The sequence below is a fragment of the Salmo salar genome, chromosome 16 (assembly GCF_965601325.2).
Source record: "Salmo salar chromosome 16, fSalSal1, whole genome shotgun sequence".
NCBI classification, from domain to species: domain Eukaryota; kingdom Metazoa; phylum Chordata; class Actinopteri; order Salmoniformes; family Salmonidae; genus Salmo; species Salmo salar.
The window spans coordinates 56,817,501-56,840,995 of record NC_138306.1 but is presented as its reverse complement, the minus strand read 5'-3'; the positions used below and the strand labels follow the sequence as shown (position 1 = coordinate 56,840,995).

Below are 23,495 nucleotides of genomic sequence, written 5' to 3'. Positions count from 1 at the left end.
TCACCTGTCAGCAAAGGTCCTGAGCTGGGTGAAGGTGCTCCGTAGGGAGGCTGCCTGGCGCCACAGGGCCCTCACACGGGCCTGCTCACGACCCACCCGGAAGGCACACGTCTGGGGAGGGAGGCAGGAGGGAGACAGGAGGGAGACATGAGGGAGACGGGAGGGAGACAAGTCATGGGAGGGAGACAGGAGGGAGACAGGAGGAAGATGGGAGGGAGATGGGAGGGAGACAGGAGGGAGACAGGAGGGAGACAGGTCATGGGAGGGAGACAGGAGGGAGACGGGAGGGAGACAGGAGGGAGACGGGAGGGAGACAGGTCATGGGAGGGAGACAGGAGGGAGACAGGTGGGAGACAGGAGGGAGACAGGAGGGAGACGGGAGGGAGACAGGTCATGGGAGGGAGACAGGAGGGAGACAGGAGGGAGACGGGAGGGAGACAGGAGGGAGACGGGAGGGAGACAGGTCATGGGAGGGAGACAGGAGGGAGACAGGTGGGAGACAGGAGGGAGACAGGAGGGAGACGGGAGGGAGACAGGTCATGGGAGGGAGACAGGAGGGAGACAGGAGGGAGACAGGAGGGAGACGGGAGGGAGACGGGAGGGAGACAGGAGGGAGACAGGAGGGAGACGGGAGGGAGACAGGAAGGAGACAGGTCATGTGAGGGAGACAGGAAGGAGACAGGTCATGTGAGGGAGACAGGAGGGAGACGGGAGGGAGACAGGTCATGTGAGGGAGACAGGAGGGAGACGGGAGGGAGACAGGAGGGAGACAGGAGGGAGACGGGAGGGAGACAGGAAGGAGACAGGTCATGGGAGGGAGACAGGAGGGAGACGGGAGGGAGACAGGTCATGTGAGGGAGACAGGAGGGAGACAGGAGGGAGACGGGAGGGAGACAGGAAGGAGACAGGTCATGTGAGGGAGACAGGAAGGAGACAGGTCATGTGAGGGAGACAGGAGGAAGATGGGAGGGAGATGGGAGGGAGACAGGTCATGTGAGGGAGACAGGAGGGAGACAGGTCATGTGAGGGAGACAGGAGGAAGATGGGAGCTGTCTCACCTTGAGACTACTATAGCTATAGATTCATGTTGTCACTCCAATGGTGATTTTCCAGCCATGTCTCTCTCTGTCACACACCACACACACACACACACACACACACACACACACACCACACACACACACACACACACACACACACACACAGTACAGTAACACATAAACTACCTAGCAAACCGGGAACATTCCCAGAACATTAGCTCAGATTCCCATTTAGTTCTAGGGTTTTATCTAACACTAGGATAATTAATTATTTTTATGTCTTGAATGAAATATCTTTGGAATGTTCTCCTAACGTTCACTAAAATATTATGCACAACATCTATAACAGCCACCACAGAACGTTCCCCAAACGTTCTCATTAGGTTCCCAGAGAATATCATAACACAACGTACCAGTAATGTTTTTCCCAGCAAACCAACATTGGTCCTGTTAAAGTTCCCAGAACATTCGTTCGGTTGTGGCAAACGTTCTTATAGAATAAAAAGCTGTTCAGTCGTTACCACAACATTTACAGCATGTACATCAGTAGCTGCTTAAAGCATAATATTGGAAATCTGCATTTGAGGACTGTATCGTAGGACTATTACAAGGAAAAGACTCACAGGACATTTAATACTGAACAACATCCTCACTGATAGAGGTCTAGACTTTCTCTGCCTCAATGACACTTGGCATCAGCCCAACGAGTATATATCTCCCAACCAATGTAGTCCATCTAGTTACACCTACCTGGACCTACCTAGACCTACCTGGACCTACCTAGACCTACCTGGACCTACCTAGACCTACCTGGACCTACCTAGACCTACCTGGACCTACCTAGACCTACCTGGACTGTCAACCAATGTACTCCATCTAGCTACACCTACGTGGACCTACCTGGACCTACCTGGACTGTTCTCACACATCCGGACGGGTTGGCAGATTGGCTGTAATCTGCAGTACTGACTGCACTGTGAAGTGTAGTCCAGTACCAGCTGTCTTATCTTGGCATGGCTTTCAAAAATCACTGGCTCTGCATCAGTACTGGCTGTACTGATTTATCGGCCTCCTAAACACTCGACTCTGACATTCTTGTTAAACTCCTGAGCACCTTCAGCCCTGCTATGCTAGTGTTTGGTGATTTCAACATACACGTCAACTCCACTGACTGCAGTCTCTCTACCGGCCTGGCTGATGTCCTGGACAACTTTGGACTCCAACAGAACGTTGACTTTGCCACCCACAAAAAACAAAAAAATTGCCAAACAATGTCCCTGGTCTGTACCACAGGCGTGGATCTCACCAAATGTGTCAGGGGCTGTCCGACCTTAAACTCATCCCCTTTTACTCTAGCTATTCCTCTAGCTACTCGGCCCAAGACATGCTCCTTTTAATTTAGGAGTCTGAAAACTAGAAATACAGCCCAGCTTACTGAATCCATCTCCAACCTGCCACTTCCAGACACTATCAGGGCTGCAGAGTCTCTGTCCTCCTTTAAAACACAGTTAAAGACTGATCTATTCTGAAAATCTTTAAAAGGACCTTTTGTTAATTCTGTTCTCCTGTCCTCCAGATCTGATGACACCTGGATGTACCTTTGATTGTTGTTTGTATTCTGTGTTTTGCATTTTTTATTATTATTATTTGTATTACATTTTTTTAAATATTCTTCAGCGCCTTGGGTGTGAGAAAAGCGCGTTACAAATTAAATTAATCATAATTTAATTCATAGGACATTTGAACAGCATTTATTCATACAAACACAACCGTACACTTTAAACGTTGACAATCTGCAAAATCTGTGGAGTTTGGAAGCTGCAATGTCTGGTATCCAAAGCCTGGTGTTTCATCCTCTGCAACACCAGGGAAGCTCTCTTATCGCCGTGGCAGTCCGGTCGCCGCGGCAGTACGGTCGCCGCGGCAGTACGGTCAATCAGGAATTCCATGGTTCCTTTTTAACCTTCTCAGACATAACTAACCCCCCTGGGAAATACTGGTAACTGGGTTATTCACCTTCCCTTCACCCATCCTCTTTATATGCTGTGTACTTCAGGGTCCGTATTTACAAGGTAAGTGCTGATCGAGTATCACTTTTGTTTTTCAGATCATGAAAAATAAGACAGAGGGCACCACGTCAAGCGTCTCAAAGTAGGAATGTTAATGGGGGTGTTTAAAAAAAAAAAAATTGTTCAACAGTTTTTACAGAATGTTACCTTTTCTAAATGCTGCATTTGTGACTCGATTTATAAATCTGGATGAAATAAAGACATCCTCTCAATTTCACCGTGAAAAAAAAACATGGTTATAAAGTACTGTATGTGGGATTGAACCAACAACCTTTGGCTCTGCAGCCAGATCATTAACCCTCTGCTCCACAAAAGGACTGCGGAAGTCTTGTGTTTTTTTTTTTTTTTCAGATGGTCAATCATGACACAATATTAAAAAAATAACAAAATATATTTCTGAGTTATTCAAATGTTCCCATCCTCTTCATGTGCTGTGTACTTGTACCACTGTATTTTGAAGATTTTGCTCTTTGCTGTGTTGCTTTTTGTTGTTGTTGACAATTTTAAGGTACTTCATTGCCACACAGAAATAATTTTATTTTGAGATAAAAATGGCTGTATTGGACTTTAAATCAATAAAGGATTATTGCGTTGAACCTGAATTTATTTTGGTATATGTAAACCCAGCAAAAAAAGAAACGTCTCTTTTTCAGGACCCTGTCTTTCAAAGATAATTCGTAAAAATCCAAATAACTTCACAGATCTTCATTGTAAAGGGTTTATACACTGTTTCCCCATATTTGTTCAATGAACCATAAACAATTAATGAACATGCACCTGTGGAACGGTCGTTAAGACACTAACAGCTTACAGATGGTAGGCAATTAAGGTCATAGTTATGAAGACTTGGGACACTGAAGAGGCCTTTCTACTGACTCTGAAAAACCCCAAAAGAAAGATGCCCAGGGTCCCTGCTCATCTTCGTGAACGTGCCTTAGGCATGCTGCAAGGAGGCATGAGGACTGCAGATGTGGTCAGGGCAATAAATTGCAATGTCCGGAATGTGAGATGCCTAAGACAGCGCTACAGGGAGACAGGACGGACAGCTAATTGTCCTCGCAGTGGCAGACCACGTGTAACAACACCTGCACAGGATCGGTACATCTGCCCATCACACCTGCGGGACAGATACAGGATGGAAAAAACAACTGCCCGAGTTACACCAGGAACGCACAATCCCTCCATCAGTGCTCAGACTGTCCGCAATAGGCTGAGAGAGGCTGAACTGAGGGCTTGTAGGCCTGTTGTAAGGCAGGTCCTCACCAGACATCACCGGCGACAACTTCACCTATGGGCACAAACCCACCGTCGCTGGACCAGACAGGACTGGCAGAAAGTGCTCTTCACTGACGAGTCCCGGTTTTGTCTCACAAGGGGTGATGGTCGGATTTGTGTTTATCGTCTAAGGAATGAGCGTTACACCGAGGCCTATACTCTGGAGCGGGAACGATTTGGAGGTGGAGGGTCCGTCATGGTCTGGGGCGGTGTGTCACAGCATCATCGGACTGAGCTTGTCATTGCAGGCAATCTCAACGCTGTGCGTTACAGGGAAGACATCCTCCTCCCTCATGTGGTACCCTTCCTGCAGGCTCATCCTGACTTGACCCTCCACCATGACAATGCCACCAGCCATACTGCTCGTTCTGTGCGTGATTTCCTGCAAGACAGGAATGTCAGTGTTCTGCCATGGCCAGCGAAGAGCCCGGATCTCAATCCCATTGAGCACGTCTGGGACCTGTTGGATCGGAAGGTGTGGACTAGGGCCATTCCCCTCAGAAATGTCCGTGGAGCGTGCCTTGGTGGAAGAGTGGGGTAACATCTCACAGCAAGAACTGGCAAATCTGGTGCAGTCCATGAGGAGATGCACTGCTGTACTTAATGCAGCAGGTGGCCACACCAGATACTGACTGTTACTTTTGATTTTGACCCCCCCTTTGTTCAGGTACACATTATTACATTTCTGTTAGTCACATGTCTGTGGAACTTGTTCAGTTTATGTCTCAGTTGTTGAATCTTATGTTCATACAAATATTTACACATGTTAAGTTTGCTGAAAATAAACTCAGTTGACAGTGGAGAGGACATTTCTTTTTTTGCTGAGTTTATTATGTATTATAGTGTTTCAGAACGGGTGTTGCTGCATTCATGTGTGTTTTGATTGAAATTGAGAAAAAGTCAAATTGTTTTCTCATTCAGTTTGAATGTTCTGAGTCTGTATTTATGAAGCATATGAACACTCAACAACAACAAATTATTTACAGTCTCTATCCAACTAAAATCACATTTCATAAGACTTTCAACATGTGATAAAGAAAGACAATTCTAAAATATCAAATCCAATTTATTTATAAAGCCCTTCTTACATCAGCTGATATGTCAAAGTGCTGTACAAAAACCCAGCCTAAAACCCCAAACAGCAAGTAATGCAGGTGTAGAAGCACGGTGGCTAGGAAAAACTCCCTAGGAAGGCCAGAACCTAGGAAGAAACCTAGAGAGGAACCAGGCTATGAGGGATGGCTAGGAAAAACTCCCTAGAAAGGCCAAAACCTAGGAAGAAACCTAGAGAGGAACCAGGCTATGAGGGGTGTACACAGCATATGAAGGAACATTGTCAATAACTTGTGTTCAGTGCCCTGATTGGCCCTATTAGACTGATAAACCCTCTCAACACTACAGATATCCCCTGATATCTTATCTAATCTATCTATCTATCTCTCTATCTCGTCTCGATATCTCTGCTAATGCAGAGGGTTGCTGAGCTGAGGAGCGCAGATTCAATCCCACATATTCTTTAAACAATGTTTCTTAATTGTATTTATTTTTTAACGGTGAAATTGAGGTTCAGATATAATCTACTAAAAGAGGGGATGTCTTTATTTCATCCAGATTTTTTAAATCCAGTCAGAAATCCAGAATTTACAAAACATTTTTTTTTTTTAAAGGTTAAAAAACGTAAAAAAGGTTAAAAAGGAACCATGGAATTCCTGATGGACCGTACTGCCACGGCGACCGTACTGCCACGGCGACCGTACTGCCACGGCGACCGTACTGCTGTACTGAAACACCAGGCTTTGGTTACCAAACATTGCAGGTTCCAAACCAGTTTGTCAACACATAAGTGTAAAATATTGTTGTATGTATGATTAAATACTGCTCCAAACGTCCTATGAGTTAAATAATATGCAGATTGTTAACATATATGGTTGTGTCAGTATGATTAAATGCTATTCAAATGTCCTATGAATTAAATTAAAAATGCTCTTTATCTATATTCCCTAGTTGTGATCCTACAGTCCTGAAATATGAATTGCCATTAAATCTGAAGAGAAACATAATGGGTCTGTATTCCATTCTGCTTTAAGGAGATACATATTTGTATGCTGAGAATGTTGTGGTAATATTAGGTCAAACTTAAATATAACATTTTCCAAATGATCTTGAAATGTTCTGAGGCCCTCCAACGACAACATTAATAGAATATTATGTTACATTTAAAATAAATATGCTATGAACATAATAAAAACTGAGTTATTTGGAAATTGTGGAACATTGTGGAAATGTTCTGTGCAATTTCTGTGAATATTTCAAAAAATGTTTTTTGCAACATCCCAGACAACTTCCATAACTTAATTAAATGTTCTGGGAACGTTTAAATAACTTAGACCAGGTGTTATGCCAACATTCTTACAACATTATAGGAATGTGCTGTGCAACCTAACTTTTAAACATTGTATGAATGTCAACACAACTGAGCATTGTGTTTTGGGAACATTGTAATGTAGCCACACCCTAATTAAATATTCTGGGAACCTTTAAAGAACTCAGAAAGGATGTTCTGTCAACATTATTGCAACATCAAAAGCTTATTTTTTTTTTGCAACCTGATACGAACATTATCTGATTGTTAGCACAACTGGACAGTTTTAGTGTTTTGGAAACCTATCCCTTGTCATATCCCCACAATTTTCTCACAACCTACAGAAACATTCTGTGAACCTTTTAAAGAACAGACGAAACACGTTTTGGGAACGTTCTTGTAACGTCAGCATGAATGGATCGTTTTTTTGTCGCGACCTAACGAATGTTCCGGGAACATTCACAGAACCAATTTTGGTTTGCTGGGTATATTCTTCCCCATGTATCAGATAGCCTAGCAGTTAAGAGCGTCGGGACAGTAACCTTAAAAAGGTCGCTGGTTTGAATCCCCGAGCCGACTAGGTGAAAAATCTGCTGCTGTACCCTTTAGCAAGGCACCTAACCCGGGTCGCTGTCAATAATGTCTGATCCCTGGCCGTGACCTCACTCTCCAAAAGTGTCTCAGGGGATGTTGGGATATGTAATAAAAAAATAAAAACACATTTCCATTTCATACCTCACACTTCTACAGGTTATTACCCACTTGTACATGTAGTGAAACAGGACAAACATAACCACCCCCTGTATGACATTGAACAGACTGTTTGCAGCGTGAGCTCCTAGAGCTGGCCAGAATGTCTTTCTTATTGTTCAGCCTTTGGAATGTTTTCACAGGAAACAACAGCTTGAAAATCATAACAAAGAAACGAACAAAGAAGGAGGATTAATTGACAAAACAGGGTTCTGAATGAAATTCCCACCACATGGGAAAGAAAGTTGCTCAACGTGAGAATCTACAGTGTCTACAGACTACAGAGGCTACAGTCTACAGAGACTATAGAGACTATAGAGACTAGAGAGACTACAGAGTCTACAGAGACTACAGAGACTACAGAGACTACAGAGTCTACAGAGTCTACAGAGACTACAGAGTCTACAGAGACTACAGAGACTACAGACTCTACAGAGACTACAGACTCTACGGAGACTACAGAGACTACAGACTCTACGGAGACTACAGAGACTACAGACTCTACGGAGACTACAGAGACTAGAGTCTATAGAGACTTCGGAGACTACAGAGACTACAGCGCCTATAGAAACTACAGAGACTAGTCTACAGAGACTACAGAGACTACAGAGACTGCAGAGACTACAGAGACTATAGTCTATAGAGACTGCAGAGACTACAGAGACTATAGAGACTACAGAGACTATAGAGACTACAGAGTCTACAGTCTACAGAGACTACAGAGACTACAGACTCTACGGAGACTACAGAGACTAGAGTCTATAGAGACTTCGGAGACTACAGAGACTACAGCGCCTATAGAAACTACAGAGACTAGTCTACAGAGACTACAGAGACTACAGAGACTGCAGAGACTACAGAGACTATAGTCTATAGAGACTGCAGAGACTACAGAGACTATAGAGACTACAGAGACTATAGAGACTACAGAGTCTACAGTCTACAGAGACTACAGAGACTACAGAGACTACAGAGTCTATAGAGACTAAAGAGTCTACAAAGACTATAGAGACTACAGAGTCTACAGAGACTACAGAGACTACATAGTCTACAGAGACTACAGAGACTATAGAGACTATAGAGACTACAGAGACTACAGAGACTATAGAGACTACAGAGACTACAGAGACTACAGAGTCTACAGAGTCTACAGAGACTACAGAGACTACAGAGTCTACAGAGACTACAGAGAGGGATAACAACCGGAATGTCGTTTTTTTTCTGTCCTTCTTCCTGTTTTCCCCAGTCAACCCAAAGGATGTAGTCTGCCCTTCTGACAGCTCATCTCCACTATTCTCCCTGATTATCTAGTGGCTGATAGCAGGGACGTAACTTTGGTTTTAGAGGTGGAGGGGGGGGGGACGACATCATTTAATATTTCTTTATTTATCCAGTCGTATAAACATTTCAAACAGCCTCATTTTGTATCACAATTCAATGAGGAAGACTGTGTGGGGGGGGGGGACGGAGACAAAAATGCAAGTTACGCCCCTGGCTGATAGGGTCCTCTAGAGTGAATGGGATACAGGGTTCTCCCCTTCTTACCTCCTGTTCTTTGCGTAGCCGAGCATCTTTCTGCTCCAAGTCTTCACTGGCTCTGCGTAGGCTCTCCGTCAGGCTCCGGTTGGCTGAGCTAGCCTGTTCCAGCTGTTCTCTGAGCAAGGCGTTTACCTGACTGAGACCGGCACACCTGGGGTAACACAGGAACACATGACCTCTACGTCTACGTTCAAAAATGAAACCCTATTCCGTAAAAATAGTGCACTACATTTGACCAAGGCCCCTGTACGGTTCCGATCTTAAAACCTGTTAGGGATAGGGGGCAGTATTTACACGGCCGGATAAAAAATGTACCCGATTTAATCTGGTTATTACTACTGCCCAGAAACTAGAATATGCATATAATTATTGGCTTTGGATAGAAAACACCCTAAAGTTTCTAAAACTGTTTGAATGGTGTCTGTGAGTATAACAGAACTCATATGGCAGGCAAAAACCTGAGAAGATTCCTTACAGGAAGTGGCCTGTCTGACAATTTCTTGGGCTTCTTGACTCTCTTTATTGAAAACTGAGGATCTTTGCTGTAACGTGACACTTCCTACGGCTCCCATAGGCTCTCAGAACCCGGGAAAAAGCTGAATGATGTCTTTGCAGCCCCTGGCTGAAAAACATTAGCGCATTTGGATGGTGGTCGATCAGAGTACAATGAGACTGAGGCGCGTGCACGAGGCGACCCCATGTTTTTATTTTCTCTGTCTTTGAACTAAAACAACGACTCCCGGTCGGAATATTATCGCTTTTTTACGAGAAAAATGGCATAAAAATTGATTTTAAACAGCGGTTGACATGCTTCGAAGTACGGTAATGGAATATTTAGAATTTTTTGGTCACGAAACGCGTCGGGCGCGTCACCCTTCTTTACCCTTTCGGATAGTGTCTTGAACGCACAAACAAAACGCCGCTATTAGGATATAACTATGGATTATTTTGAACCAAACCAACATTTGTTATTGAAGTAGAAGTCCTGGGAGTGCATTCTGACAAAGAACAGCAAAGGTAATCAAACTTTTCTAATAGTAAATCGGAGTTTGGTGAGTACCACACTTGGTGGGTGTCAAAATAGCTAGCCTGTGATGGCCGGGCTATCTACTCAGAATATTGCAAAATGTGCTTTCACCGAAAAGCTATTTTAAAATCGGACATAGCGAGTGCATAAAGGAGTTCTGTATCTATAATTCTTAAAATAATTGTTATGTTTTTTGTGAACGTTTATCGTGAGTAATTTAGTAAATTCACCGGAAGTGTTCGGTGGGAATGCTAGTCACATGCTAGTCACATGCTAAAGTAAAAAGCTGGTTTTTGATATAAATATGAACTTGATTGAACAAAACATGCATGTATTGTATAACATAATGTCCTAGGGTTGTCATCTGATGAAGATCATCAAAGGTTAGTGCTGCATTTAGCTGTGGTTTGGGTTTATGTGACATTATATGCTAGCTTGAAAAATGGGTGTCTGATTATTTCTGGCTGGGTACTCTGCTGACATAATCTAATGTTTTGCTTTCGTTGTAAAGCCTTTTTGAAATCGGACAGTGTGGTTAGATTAACGAGAGTCTTGTCTTTAAAATGGTGTAAAATAGTCATATGTTTGAGAAATTGAAGTAATAGCATTTCTAAGGTATTTGAATAACGCGCCACGGGATTTCACTGGCTGTTGAGTAGGATAATTACTGCACTATGTAGGGTGTCAATTGGGACGCAGTACTTGTTAATACATGGCATGAAAAAGATGACCGGCAATCACAAATGCTTGATGTCCGAAAACACGCCCATTATGACTGATGATAATAAAGTTAAGTTCTATTTTATTTGCGAGTTCTGGACCTCTTTTCTATGACATCATATCGCTCCTGCTACAGCGGCCAAAGACTTATTTACAGAACTTAGTTAAGAGTTTAACATGTCTTTCTTATTACATGGTAGTGAGAGCCAAGTTGTTGCTGTCACCTGTCAAACAGCCACTAACAACCTCTTTCTCCCTCCTCTTTCTCCCTCCTCTTTCTCCCTCCTCTTTCTCCCTCCCTGATTCCCTCCCTTCTAAAACCCTGTCCCCCCCCCCCCCCCCCCCACCCGTACTCCATCGACAGCCAAGTTGGCAGCATCACTTCTCAACCAACCACTAACAGCTGCAAACCTGACTCCCCTAATCTTCCCACAACTTCTCCTTCTCCTCCTCGTTCTCGTTCCCCTCCCTCCCTCCCTCCCTCCCTCCCAAAACCTTGCTGTCCCCCACCCAAACTCCATCAATCGCGTGGCCACTATATCACTCCTACATTTACAAGCTTATAAACCCTTTTCTGTGATCCACCCTTGCCAGCCACACTTACACAGCAGAACACGTGTGACACTTTAATAAAGTCCATGACAACTCCGGTCCTAATTCCTAGCAGATTGAGCTCTCTCGTAGAGTCATTTACAGAAATGTTTACATCATTCTCACGCTGTGTCGTAGCGAAGCCGGCCAACTATCTATGTTTCCTCCATGTTTTTAAGCTATCTAAGGGGAGTGGAGCGGTTAGCACTGTGCAGCGAGCCAAACCAAGGCGAAGGGCCACGGAGAGGCTTGGCTACTCACTCTACAGTAGGCCTCATGGCGAAGCTCTGCACAGAGGCTTTAAAACTAACTACCATAGCCCTCATGGTGGAGCTCCATGGAGAGGCTTGACTACTCACTGTATAGTAAGCCTCACGGTGGAGCTCCATGGAGAGGCTTGGCTACTCACTGTATAGTAGGCCTCACAGTGGAGCTCCATGGAGAGGCTTGGCTACCCACTGTATAGTAGACCTCACGGTGGAGCTCCATGGAGAGGCTTGACTACTCACTGTATAGTAGGCCTCACGGTGGAGCTCCATGGAGAGGCTTGGCTACTCACTGTATAGTAGGCCTCACGGTGGAGCTCCATGGAGAGGCTTGGCTACCTACTGTATAGTAGGCCTCACGGTGGAGCTCCATGGAGAGGCTTGGCTACCTACTGTATAGTAGGCCTCACGGTGGAGCTCCATGGAGAGGCTTGGCTACCTACTGTATAGTAGGCCTCACGGTGGAGCTCCATGGAGAGGCTTGGCTACCTACTGTATAGTAGGACTCACGGTGGAGCTCCATGGAGAGGCTTGGAAAAGAACTCAAAGTAGGTCTCACGTGAGCAGCTCAGTGTACAGGCTTGGTAACTAACACCACAGTAGGCCTCAAGCAGAGCTTTACAATAAGCCTCACGTTGGAGCTCTATGCAGAGCAGAGGAGGCTGGTGAGAGGAGCTATAGGAGGACGGGCTCATTGTAATGGCTGGAATGGAATACATGGAACGATATCAAACACATCAAACATAATGGAAACCACATGTTTGACTCCATTCCGTCAAATCCATTCCAGTCATTACAATGAGCCCGTCCTCCTATAGCTCTTCCCATCAGCCTCCTCTGGAGCAGAGAATGGTTCACTCTACAAACAGAGGCTTTGGTTACTTACTCTACATTAGGCCTCGCTAGAAAGTTCCACGCAGATGTGCTTCAGAACTTCTACATTAGGCCTCACGGCGGAGCTCCGTGCTGAGGCTGCTATAAAAGCGTTGGGGCCTTGGCAAGCGGGCTGCCAAGCGTCTGTCGTAACAATTTCAATTAGAGCTGGTTGGCTCTATAAATCTTGTTTGTTTAAAGGCTGGTGTCAGGTGCCTGGGGTTGTTGGGCCCGGTCTCCCCGCTCAGTGTGAGACACCGTTAATAAAGTACTCTGAACGACTGAGCCAACAGGACCGAGCTAATTAACTTTGACAAATTGGATGCCGAAAAGCATCTACCGTATCAAGGCCAGGCTACGCTTCACACTCCCTACTAGGCCAGCTTCCCTCCTCTTCTTCCCAGCCTGGGCACGGGGAAAACAGTCAGTCTTCCTCTCTGCTCCCTCTAAACCATTTCTCAGAAACACTTCTGAGCTGCTTTGGTGTTTTTTTAAACGATGAAAAGAAAGAGAGAGAAACGGGAGCAGAGTTCAAAGGGGATTACTGTACTCATTTCCATAAACGTTTTGCTCTGCAGAACCTTCCTCTACTGCTCTGTGGAACCTTCCTCTACTGCTCTGTGGAACCTTCCTCTACTGCTCTGTAGAACCTTCCTCTACTGCTCTGTAGAACCTTCCTCTACTGCTCTGTAGAACCTTCCTCTACTGCTCTGTAGAACCTTCCTCTACTGCTCTGTAGAACCTTCCTCTACTGCTCTGCTCTACCTCCCTCTACTGCTCTACCTCCCTCTACTGCTCTGTAGAACCTCCCTCTACTGCTCTGTAGAACCTCCCTCTACTGCTCTGTAGAACCTCCCTCTACTGCTCTGTAGAACCTCCCTCTACTGCTCTGTAGAACCTCCCTCTACTGCTCTGTAGAACCTACCTCTACTGCTCAGTAGATACTGTGAACCACCAGATCCTCCTCTCCAACCTCTCCGAGTTGGGCATCTCCGGCGCGGCCCACGCTTGGATTGCGTCCTACCTGACAGGTCGCTCCTTCCAGGTGGCGTGGCGAGAATCTGTCTCCGCACCACGTGCTCTCACCACTGGTGTCCCCCAGGGCTCTGTTCTAGGCCCTCTCCTATTCTCTCTATACACCAAGTCACTTGGCTCTGTCATATCCTCACATGGTCTCTCCTATCATTGCTATGCAGACGACACACAATTAATCTTCTCCTTTCCCCCTTCTGATAACCAGGTGGCGAATCGCATCTCTGCATGTCTGGCAGACATATCAGTGTGGATGACGGATCATCACCTCAAGCTGAACCTCGGCAAGACGGAGCTGCTTTTCCTCCCGGGGAAGGACTGCCCGTTCCATGATCTCGCCATCACGGTTGACAACTCCATTGTGTCCTCCTCCCAGAGTGCTAAGAACCTTGGCGTGACCCTGGACAACACCCTGTCGTTCTCCACTAACATCAAGGCGGTGACCCGATCCTGTAGGTTCATGCTCTACAACATTCGCAGAGTACGACCCTGCCTCACACGGGAAGCGGCGCAGGTCCTAATCCAGGCACTTGTCATCTCCCGTCTGGATTACTGCAACTCGCTGTTGGCTGGGCTCCCTGCCTGTGCCATTAAACCCCTACAACTCATCCAGAACGCCGCAGCCCGTCTGGTGTTCAACCTTCCCAAGTTCTCTCACGTCACCCCACTCCTCCGCTCTATCCACTGGCTTCCAGTTGAAGCTCGCATCCGCTACAAGACCATGGTGCTTGCCTACGGAGCCGTGAGGGGAACGGCACCTCCGTACCTTCAGGCTCTGATCAGTCCCTACACCCAAACGAGGGCACTGCGCTCATCCACCGCTGGCCTGCTGGCCCCCCTACCTCTGAGGAAGCACAGTTCCCGCTCAGCCCAGTCAAAACTGTTCGCTGCTCTGGCACCCCTATGGTGGAACAAGCTCCCTCACGACGCCAGGACAGCGGAGTCAATCACCACCTTCCGGAGACACCTGAAACCCCACCTCTTTAAGGAATACCTAGGATAGGATAAAGTAATCCTTCTACCCCCCCCCTTAAAAGATTTAGATGCACTATTGTAAAGTGGTTGTTCCACTGGATATCATAAGGTGAATGCACCAATTTGTAAGTCGCTCTGGATAAGAGCGTCTGCTAAATGACTTAAATGTAAATGTAGAACCTTCCTCTACTGCTCTGTAGAACCTCCCTCTACTGCTTTACCTTCCTCTACTGCTCTGTAGAACCTTCCTCTACTGCTCTGTAGAACCTTCCTCTACTGCTCTGTAGAACCTCCCTCTACTGCTCTGCTCTACCTACCTCTACTGCTCTGTAGAACCTTCCTCTACTGCTCTGCTCTACCTACCTCTACTGCTCTGTAGAACCTTCCTCTACCGCTCTGTAGAACCGCCCTCTACTGCTTTACCTTCCTCTACTGCTCTGTAGAACCTTCCTCTACTGCTCTGTAGAACCTGCCTCTACTGCTCTGTAGAACCTTCCTCTACTGCTCTGTAGAACCTTCCTCTACTGCTCTGTAGAACCTTCCTCTACTGCTCTGCTCTACCTACCTCTACTGCTCTGTAGAACCTTCCTCTACCGCTCTGTAGAACCTCCCTCTACTGCTCTACCTTCCTCTACTGCTCTGTAGAACCTTCCTCTACTGCTCTACCTTCCTCTACTGCTCTGCAGAACCTTTCTCTACTGCTCTGTAGAATCTTCCTCTACTGCTCTGTAGAACCTTCCTCTGCTGCTCTACCTTCCTCTACTGCTCAGTAGAACCATCCTCTACTGCTCTGTAGAACCTTCCTCTACTGCTCTACCTTCCTCTACTGCTCTGTAGAACCTTCCTCTACTGCTCTGTAGAACCTTCCTCTACTGCTCTGTAGAACCTTCCTCTACTACTCTACTTTCCTCTACCGCTCTGTAGAACCTTCCTCTACTGCTCTACCTACCTCTACTGCTCTGTAGAACCATCCTCTACTACTCTGTAGAACCTCCCTCTACTTCTCTGTAGAACCTTCCTCTACCGCTCTGTAAAACCTTCCTCTACCGCTCTGTAGAACCTTCCTCTACCGCTCTGTAGAACCTGCCTCTACTGCTCTGTGGAACCTCCCTCTACTGCTCTGTAGAACCTCCCTCTACTGCTCTGTAGAACCTCCCTCTACTGCTCTGTAGAACCTGCCTCTACTGCTCTGTGGAACCTTCCTCTACTGCTCTGCTCTACCTACCTCTACTGCTCTGTAGTGCCTCCCTCTACTGCTCTGTAGAACCTTCCTCTAATGCTCTGTAGAACCTTCCTCTACTGCTCTGTAGAACTTCCCTCTACTGCTCTGTAGAACCTACCTCTACTGCTCTGTAGAACCTACCTCTACTGCTCTGTAGTGCCTCCCTCTACTGCTCTGTAGAACCTTCCTCTAATGCTCTGTAGAACCTTCCTCTACTGCTCTGTAGAACCTTCCTCTACTGCTCTGTAGAACCTACCTCTACTGCTCTGTAGAACCTTCCTCTACTGCTCTGTAGAACCTTCCTCTACTGCTCTGTAGAACCTCCCTCTAATGCTCTGTAGAACATTATTTTACTGCTCTGTGGAACCTACCTCTACTGCTCTGTAGAACCTGCCTCTCCTGCTCTGTGGAACCTTCCTCTACTGCTTTGCTCTACCTACCTCTACTGCTCTGTAGAACCTCCCTCTAATGCTCTGTAAAACCTTCTTCTACTGCTCTGTGGAACCTCCCTCTACGGCTCTGTAGAACCTTCCTCTACTGCTCTGTGGAACCTACCTCTACTGCTCTGTAGAACCTTCCTCTACTGCTCTGTAGAACCTGCCTCTACTGCTCTGTGGAACCTTCCTCTACTGCTCTGTGGAACCTCCCTCTACTGCTCTGTAGAACCTACCTCTACTGTTCTGTGGAACCTCCCACTACTGCTCTGCAGAACCTACCTCTACTGCTCTGCAGAACCTCCCTCTACTGCTCTGTAGAACCTCCCTCTACTGCTCTGCGGAACCTCCCTCTACTGCTCTGTGGAACCTCCCTCTACTGCTCTGTGGAACCTCCCACTACTGCTCTGCAGAACCTCCCTCTACTGCTCTGCAGAACCTACCTCTACTGCTCTGCAGAACCTCCCTCTACTGCTCTGTGGAACCTCCCTCTACTGCTCTGCGGAACCTCCCTCTACTGCTCTGTGGAACCTCCCTCTACTGCTCTGCAGAACCTCCCTCTACTGCTCTGCAGAACCTCCCTCTACTGCTCTGCAGAACCTCCCTCTACTGCTCTAGAACCTCCCTCTACTGCTCTAGAACCTCCTTCTACTGCTCTGTAGAACCTACCTCTTCTGTTCTTCCTCCAACATGGCCAGTTTGCTCTGGATGGTCCTGCTGTTGTCCTGAAGCTGTGTTTCCGTACGGTGCAGACGGTGGGTTGACGAGTCCAGTTGGGCCTGTAGCTGAACACAACACAGCCATCAGCCCGTTTTGCAGATATTTACTGTACGTATAGTGTAGTGAGTACGGTGGCCCTAAGGGACAAAAGTAGCTTCTAAAATGGAGTTTCCTTCAGACTTACTGAGAGTTGTAGTCTCTCTGACTCTGAGGTCTTCTCCAACAGCTGCTCTTCCAGTTCACCACATCTCTTCTTGTACTGAAGCGTCTGGTACAAGATATACAGTACATTCAGAAAGTATTCAGACCATTGACTTTTCCACATTTTCTTACGTTACAGCCTTATTCTAAAATGGATACAATTGTTTCCCCCCCCCCTCATCAATCTACACACAATACCCCATAATGACAAATCAAAAACAGTTTTTTTTTTAAATGTTTGAAAATGTAAAAAAAATAAAAATAATGAAATATCATATTTACATAAGTATTCAGACCCTTTACTCAGTACTTTGTTGAAGCACCTTTGCCAGCTATTAACCTCTTACATCTAGACGTTCCGCTAGCGAAACACCGCTCCAATATCCAATGATGGGCGTGGCGCGAAATACAAACTCCTCGAAAATCCGAAAACTTCAATTTTTCAAACATATGACTATTTTACACCATTTTAAAGACAAGACTCTCCTTTATCTAACCACACTGTCCGATTTCAAAAAGGCTTTACAACGAAAGCAAAACATTACATTATGTCAGGAGAGTACCCAGCCAGAAATAATCAGACACCCATTTTTCAAGCTAGCATATAATGTCACAAAAAACAAAACAACAGCTAAATGCAGCACTAACCTTTGATGATCTTCATCAGATGACACTCCTAGGACATTATGTTATACAATACATGCATGTTTTGTTCAATCAAGTTCATATTTATATCAAAAACCAGCTTTTTACATTAGCATGTGACGTTCAGAACTAGCATTCCCACCGAACACTTCCGGTGAATTTACTAAATTACTCACGATAAACGTTCACAAAAAACATAACAATTATTTTAAGAATTATAGATACAGAACTCCTTTATGCAATCGCGGTGTCCGATTTTAAAATAGCTTTTCGGTGAAAGCACATTTTGCAATATTCTGAGTAGATAGCCTGGCCATCACAGGCTAGCTATTTTGACACCCACCAAGTTTGGTACTCACCAAACTCAGATTTACTATAAGAAAAATTGGATTACCTTTGCTGTTCTTCGTCAGAATGCACTCCCAGGACTTCTACTTCAACAACAAATGTTGGTTTGGTTCCAAATAATCCATAGTTATATCCAAATAGCGGCGTTTTGTTCGTGCGTTCAAGACACTATCCGAAGGGTAACGAAGGGTGACGCGCGGACGAGTATCGTGACAAAAACATTCTAAATATTCCATTACCGTACTTTGAAGCATGTCAAACGCTGTTTAAAATAAATTTTTATGCGATTTTTCTTGTAAAATAGCGATAATATTCTGACCGGGAGTCGTTGTTTTCGTTCAAAGACTGAAAATGCTAAATGGACTCTTCACGTGCATGCGCACGCCCGTCTCATTGTTCTCAGATCGACCACTATCCAAATGCGCTACTGTTTTTCAGGCAGGGGCTGCAAAGTCATCATTCAACGTTCTGGCGCCTTCTGAGAGCCTATGGGAGCCTTAGAAAGTGTCACGTTACAGCAGAGATCTTCTGTTTTGGATAGAGATGACAAAGAAGGCCAAGAAATGGTCAGACAGGGTACTTCCTGTACAGAATCTTCTCAGGTTTTGGCCTGCCATTTGAGTTCTGTTTTACTCACAGAAACCATTCAAACCGTTTTAGAAACTTTGGAGTGTTTTCTATCCAAAGCTACTAATTATATGCATATTCTAGTTTCTGGGCAGGAGTAATAACCAGATTAAATCGGTACGTTTTTTATCCGGCCGTGAAAATACTGCCCCCTATCCATAACAAGTTAAAGTCTCTAGTCTTCTTGGGTATGATGCTACAAGCTTGGCACACCTGTATTTGGGGAGTTTTTCCCATTCTTCTCTGCAGATCCTCTCAAGCTCTGTCAGGTTGGATGGGGAGCATTGTTGAGCAGCTATTTTCAGGTCTCTCCAGAGATGTTAGATCGGGATCAATTCCAGGCTCTGGCTGGGCCACTCAAGGACATTCAGAGACTTGTCCCGAAGCCCCTCCTGTGTTGTCTTGGCTGTGCGCTTAGGGTCGTTGTCCTGTTGGAAGGTGAATCTTCACCCCAGTCTGAGGTCCTGAGTGCTCTGGAATAGGTTTTCATCAAGGATCTCTCTGTACTTTGCTCCGTTCATCTTTCCCTCGATCCTGACTAGTCTCCCAGTCCCTTTCGCTGAAAAACATCCCCACAGCATGATGCTGCCACCACCATGCTTCACCGTAGGGATGGTGACCGGTTTCCTCCAGATGTGACGCTTGGCATTAAGGCTAAAGAGTTCAATCTTGGTTTCATCAGACCAGAGAATCTTGTTTCTCATTGTCTGAAAGTCTTTAGGTGCCTTTTGGCAAACTCCAAGCGGGCTGTCATGTGCCTTTTACTGAGGAGTGGCTTCCGTCTGGCCACTCTACCATAAAGGCCTGATTGGTTGGTGGAGTGCTGCAGAGATGGCTGTTCTTCTGGAAGGTTCTCCCATCTCCATAGAGGAACTCTGGAGCTCTGTCAGAGTGACCATTGGGTTCTTGGTCACCTCCCTGAGGTGGCCCTTCTCCCCTGATTGCTCAGTTTGGCCGGGCGGCCAGCTCTAGGAGTCTTGGTGATTCCAAACTTCTTCCATTTAAGAATGATGGAGGCCACTGTGTTCTTGGGGACCTTCAATGCTGCAGAAATGTTTTGGTACCCTTCCCCAGATCTGTGCCTCGTCACAATCCTGTCTTGGAGCTCTACAGACAATTCCTTCGAACTCATGGCTTGGTTTTTGCTCTGACATACACTGTCAACTGTGGGACCTTATATAGACAGGTGTGTGCCTTTCCATATCATGTCCAATCAATTGAATTTACCACAGGTGGACTCCAATCAAGTTGTAGAAACATCTCAAGGATGATCAATGGAAACAGGATGCACCTGAGCTCAATTTCAAGTCTCATAGCAAAGGGTCTGAATACTTATGTAAATAAGGTATTTCTGTTTTTTATTTGTAAAAATTCTAAAAACTACAGGTCAACAATACTTCCTGGATCCTACAGGACAAAACAATACTCCCTGGATCCTGCAGGTCAACAATACTCCCTGGATCCTCTGAGACAGAACAATACTCCCTGGATCCTACAGGACAGAACAATACTCCCTGGATCCTGCAGGTCAACAATACTCCCTGGAACAAACATGACAGAACAATACTCCCTGGATCCTGCAGGACAGAACAATACTCCCTGGATCCTACAGGACAGAACAATACTCCCTAGATCAAACACAACAGAACAATACTCCCTGTACAAGTCAAGTCCAGGGCAGGGACAGTAGTAGTCTCACAGTGTCCTCTCTTCAATATCTTGACCCCCCCCCCTCCTCCCTTCAGTACCTTGGTCTGCATTTTCTGCACCAGCTGAGCCTGTCTGTGTTGTCCCTCATGATAGGCCTGTAGTTTGAGCCTGTAGGATCTCTCGCTCTGCAGCCGCAGGTGCTCTGCAGACACACTCTCTTGGTCCGAGTCCCCCGCTGCAGACTGCCGAGCCAGCATCTGTTCAAGCTGTACATACACACACACACCCACACACACACAAAGGGAGGTTAACCTTTGACCCTTATAACAAGCTCTAACACATGACTGGGCATAATCATAATGATGACACACCACTGAAATTAAACCACTGGGTTATATAATGGATTACTGCCATTAAACCACTGGGTTATAAACCACTGGGTTATATAATGGATCACTGCCATTATCTCTGGGTTATATAATGGCTCACTGCCATTAAACCACTGGGTTATAAACCACTGGGTTATATAACGGATCACTGCCATTAAACCACTGGGTTATATAATGGATCACTGCCATTAAACCACTGGGTTATATAATGGATCACTGCCATTAAACCACTGGGTTATATAACATATCACTGCCATTAAACCACTGGGTTATAAACCACTGGGTTATAAACCACTGGGTTATATAATGGATCACTGCCATTAAACCACTGGGTTATATAACGGATCACTGCCATTAAACCACTGGGTTATATAACGAATCACTGCCATTAAACCACTGGGTTATATAACAGATCACTGCCATTAAACCACTGGGTTATAAACCACTGGGTTATAAACCACTGGGTTATATAATGGATCACTGCCATTAAACCACTGGGTTATAAACCACTGGGTTATATAATGGATCACTGCCATTAAACCACTGGGTTATAAACCACTGGGTTATATAACGGATCACTGCCATTAAACCACTGGGTTATAAACCACTGGGTTATATAACGGATCACTGCCATTAAACCACTGGGTTATATAACGGATCACTGCCATTAAACCACTGGGTTATAAACCACTGGGTTATATAATGGATCACTGCCATTAAACCACTGGGTTATATAACGGATCACTGCCATTAAACCACTGGGTTATATAACGGATCACTGCCATTAAACCACTGGGTTATATAACGGATCACTGCCATTAAACCACTGGGTTATATAACGGATCACTGCCATTAAACTACTGGGTTATATAACGGATCACTGCCATTACACCACTGGGTTATATAACGGATCACTGCCATTAAACCACTGGGTTATATAACGGATCACTGCCATTAAACCACTGGGTTATATAACGGATCACTGCCATTAAACCACTGGGTTATAAACCACTGGGTTATAAACCACTGGGTTATATAATGGATAACTGCCATTAAACCACTGGGTTATATAATGGATAACTGTCATTAAACCACTGGGTTATATAACGGATCACTGCCATTAAACCACTGGGTTATAAACCACTGGGTTATAAACCACTGGGTTATATAATGGATAACTGTCATTAAACCACTGGGTTATATAATGGATCACTGCCATTAAACCACTGGGTTATATAACGGATCACTGCCATTAAACCACTGGGTTATATAACAGATCACTGCCACCACTGGGTTATATAATGGATAACTGTCATTAAACCACTGGGTTATATAATGGATCACTGCCATTAAACCACTGGGTTATATAACAGATCACTGCCATTAAACCACTGGGTTATAAACCACTGGGTTATATAATGGATCAATGCCATTAAACCACTGGGTTATAAACCACTGGGTTATAAACCACTGGGTTATATAACGGATCACTGCCATTAAACCACTGGGTTATATAACGGATCACTGCCATTAAACCACTGGGTTATATAACGGATCACTGCCATTAAACCACTGGGTTATAAACCACTGGGTTATATAACGGATCACTGCCACTAAACCACTGGGTTATATAACGGATCATTATTTCTGTTTATACCTGATAGAAACATAACAAAATCCCTGGCCAGTATTGGACCAAGCCTTCACAACAGAAGAGATATAGATAGGTATAGGTAGATTGTGTTTGCGTGTGTACGTTGTGTGAACGTTGTGCGTACGTTGTGTATACGTTGTGTGTACGTTGTGTGTATGTTGTGTGTACGTTGTGTGTACGTTGTGCGTACGTTGTGCGTACGTTGTGTGTACGTTGTGTATACGTTGTGTGTACGTTGTGTGTACGTTGTGTGTACGTTGTGTGTACGTTGGGTGTACGTTGTGCGTACGTTGTGTGTACGTTGTGTATACGTTGTGTGTACGTTGTGTGTACGTTGTGTGTACGTTGTGTGTACGTTGTGTATACGTTTGGTGTCTGCGTGTGACAGTTTCTACGTGTATTGATCCAATCTGCAAGCAGGGAAGATTCCTGAAGGTACAGGCCTTTCTCTCTGGTGTTGGAATTTAAATCTCCCCTCCCATAATATCTGAAATCCAACTGTCCTGTAGCCTCTCAACCTCACACAGCCTCTACCCCTCCCCTATACTCCCCCCTCCTCTCCCCCTCCTCCCCCCTGACTCCCCCAGCGTACCACCCACTCCTCTCTCTCTCTGGTGCCAGACACCCTGTCCTTACTAACACAAACCACATGGCTCAGTGAGCCCTGGGACAACACAGCTACACAGCAAAACACACTGCTACAACACAGCTACACACTACACAACACACTGCTACAACACAGCTACACACTACACAACACACTGCTACAACACAGCTACACACTACACAACACACTGCTACAACACAGCTACACACTACACAACACACTGCTACAACACAGCTACACACTACACAACACACTGCTACAACACAGCTACACACTACACAACACACTGCTACAACACAGCTACACACTACACAACACACTGCTACGACACAGCTACACACTACACAACACACTGCTACAACACAGCTACACACTACACAACACACTGCTACAACACAGCTACACACTACACAACACACTGCTACGACACAGCTACACACTACACAACACACTGCTACAACACAGCTACACACTACACA

General features: G+C 45.4%; 1 protein-coding gene across 1 annotated transcript; it reads right to left on the bottom strand.

The window, feature by feature from the left end:
- Positions 1–20,625, bottom strand: LOC145861048 (rootletin). The gene is made up of 5 exons (XM_082962405.1): positions 20,465–20,625; positions 17,080–17,163; positions 16,845–16,960; positions 9,042–9,186; positions 1–111 (listed from the first exon to the last, which is right to left on the bottom strand). The coding sequence occupies exons 1-5, from the start codon at positions 20,621–20,623 to the stop codon at positions 1–3; spliced, it is 615 nt and encodes a 204-aa protein (XP_082818531.1). The 5' UTR covers positions 20,624–20,625.
- Between the last annotated feature and the right edge of the window lie 2,870 nt (positions 20,626–23,495).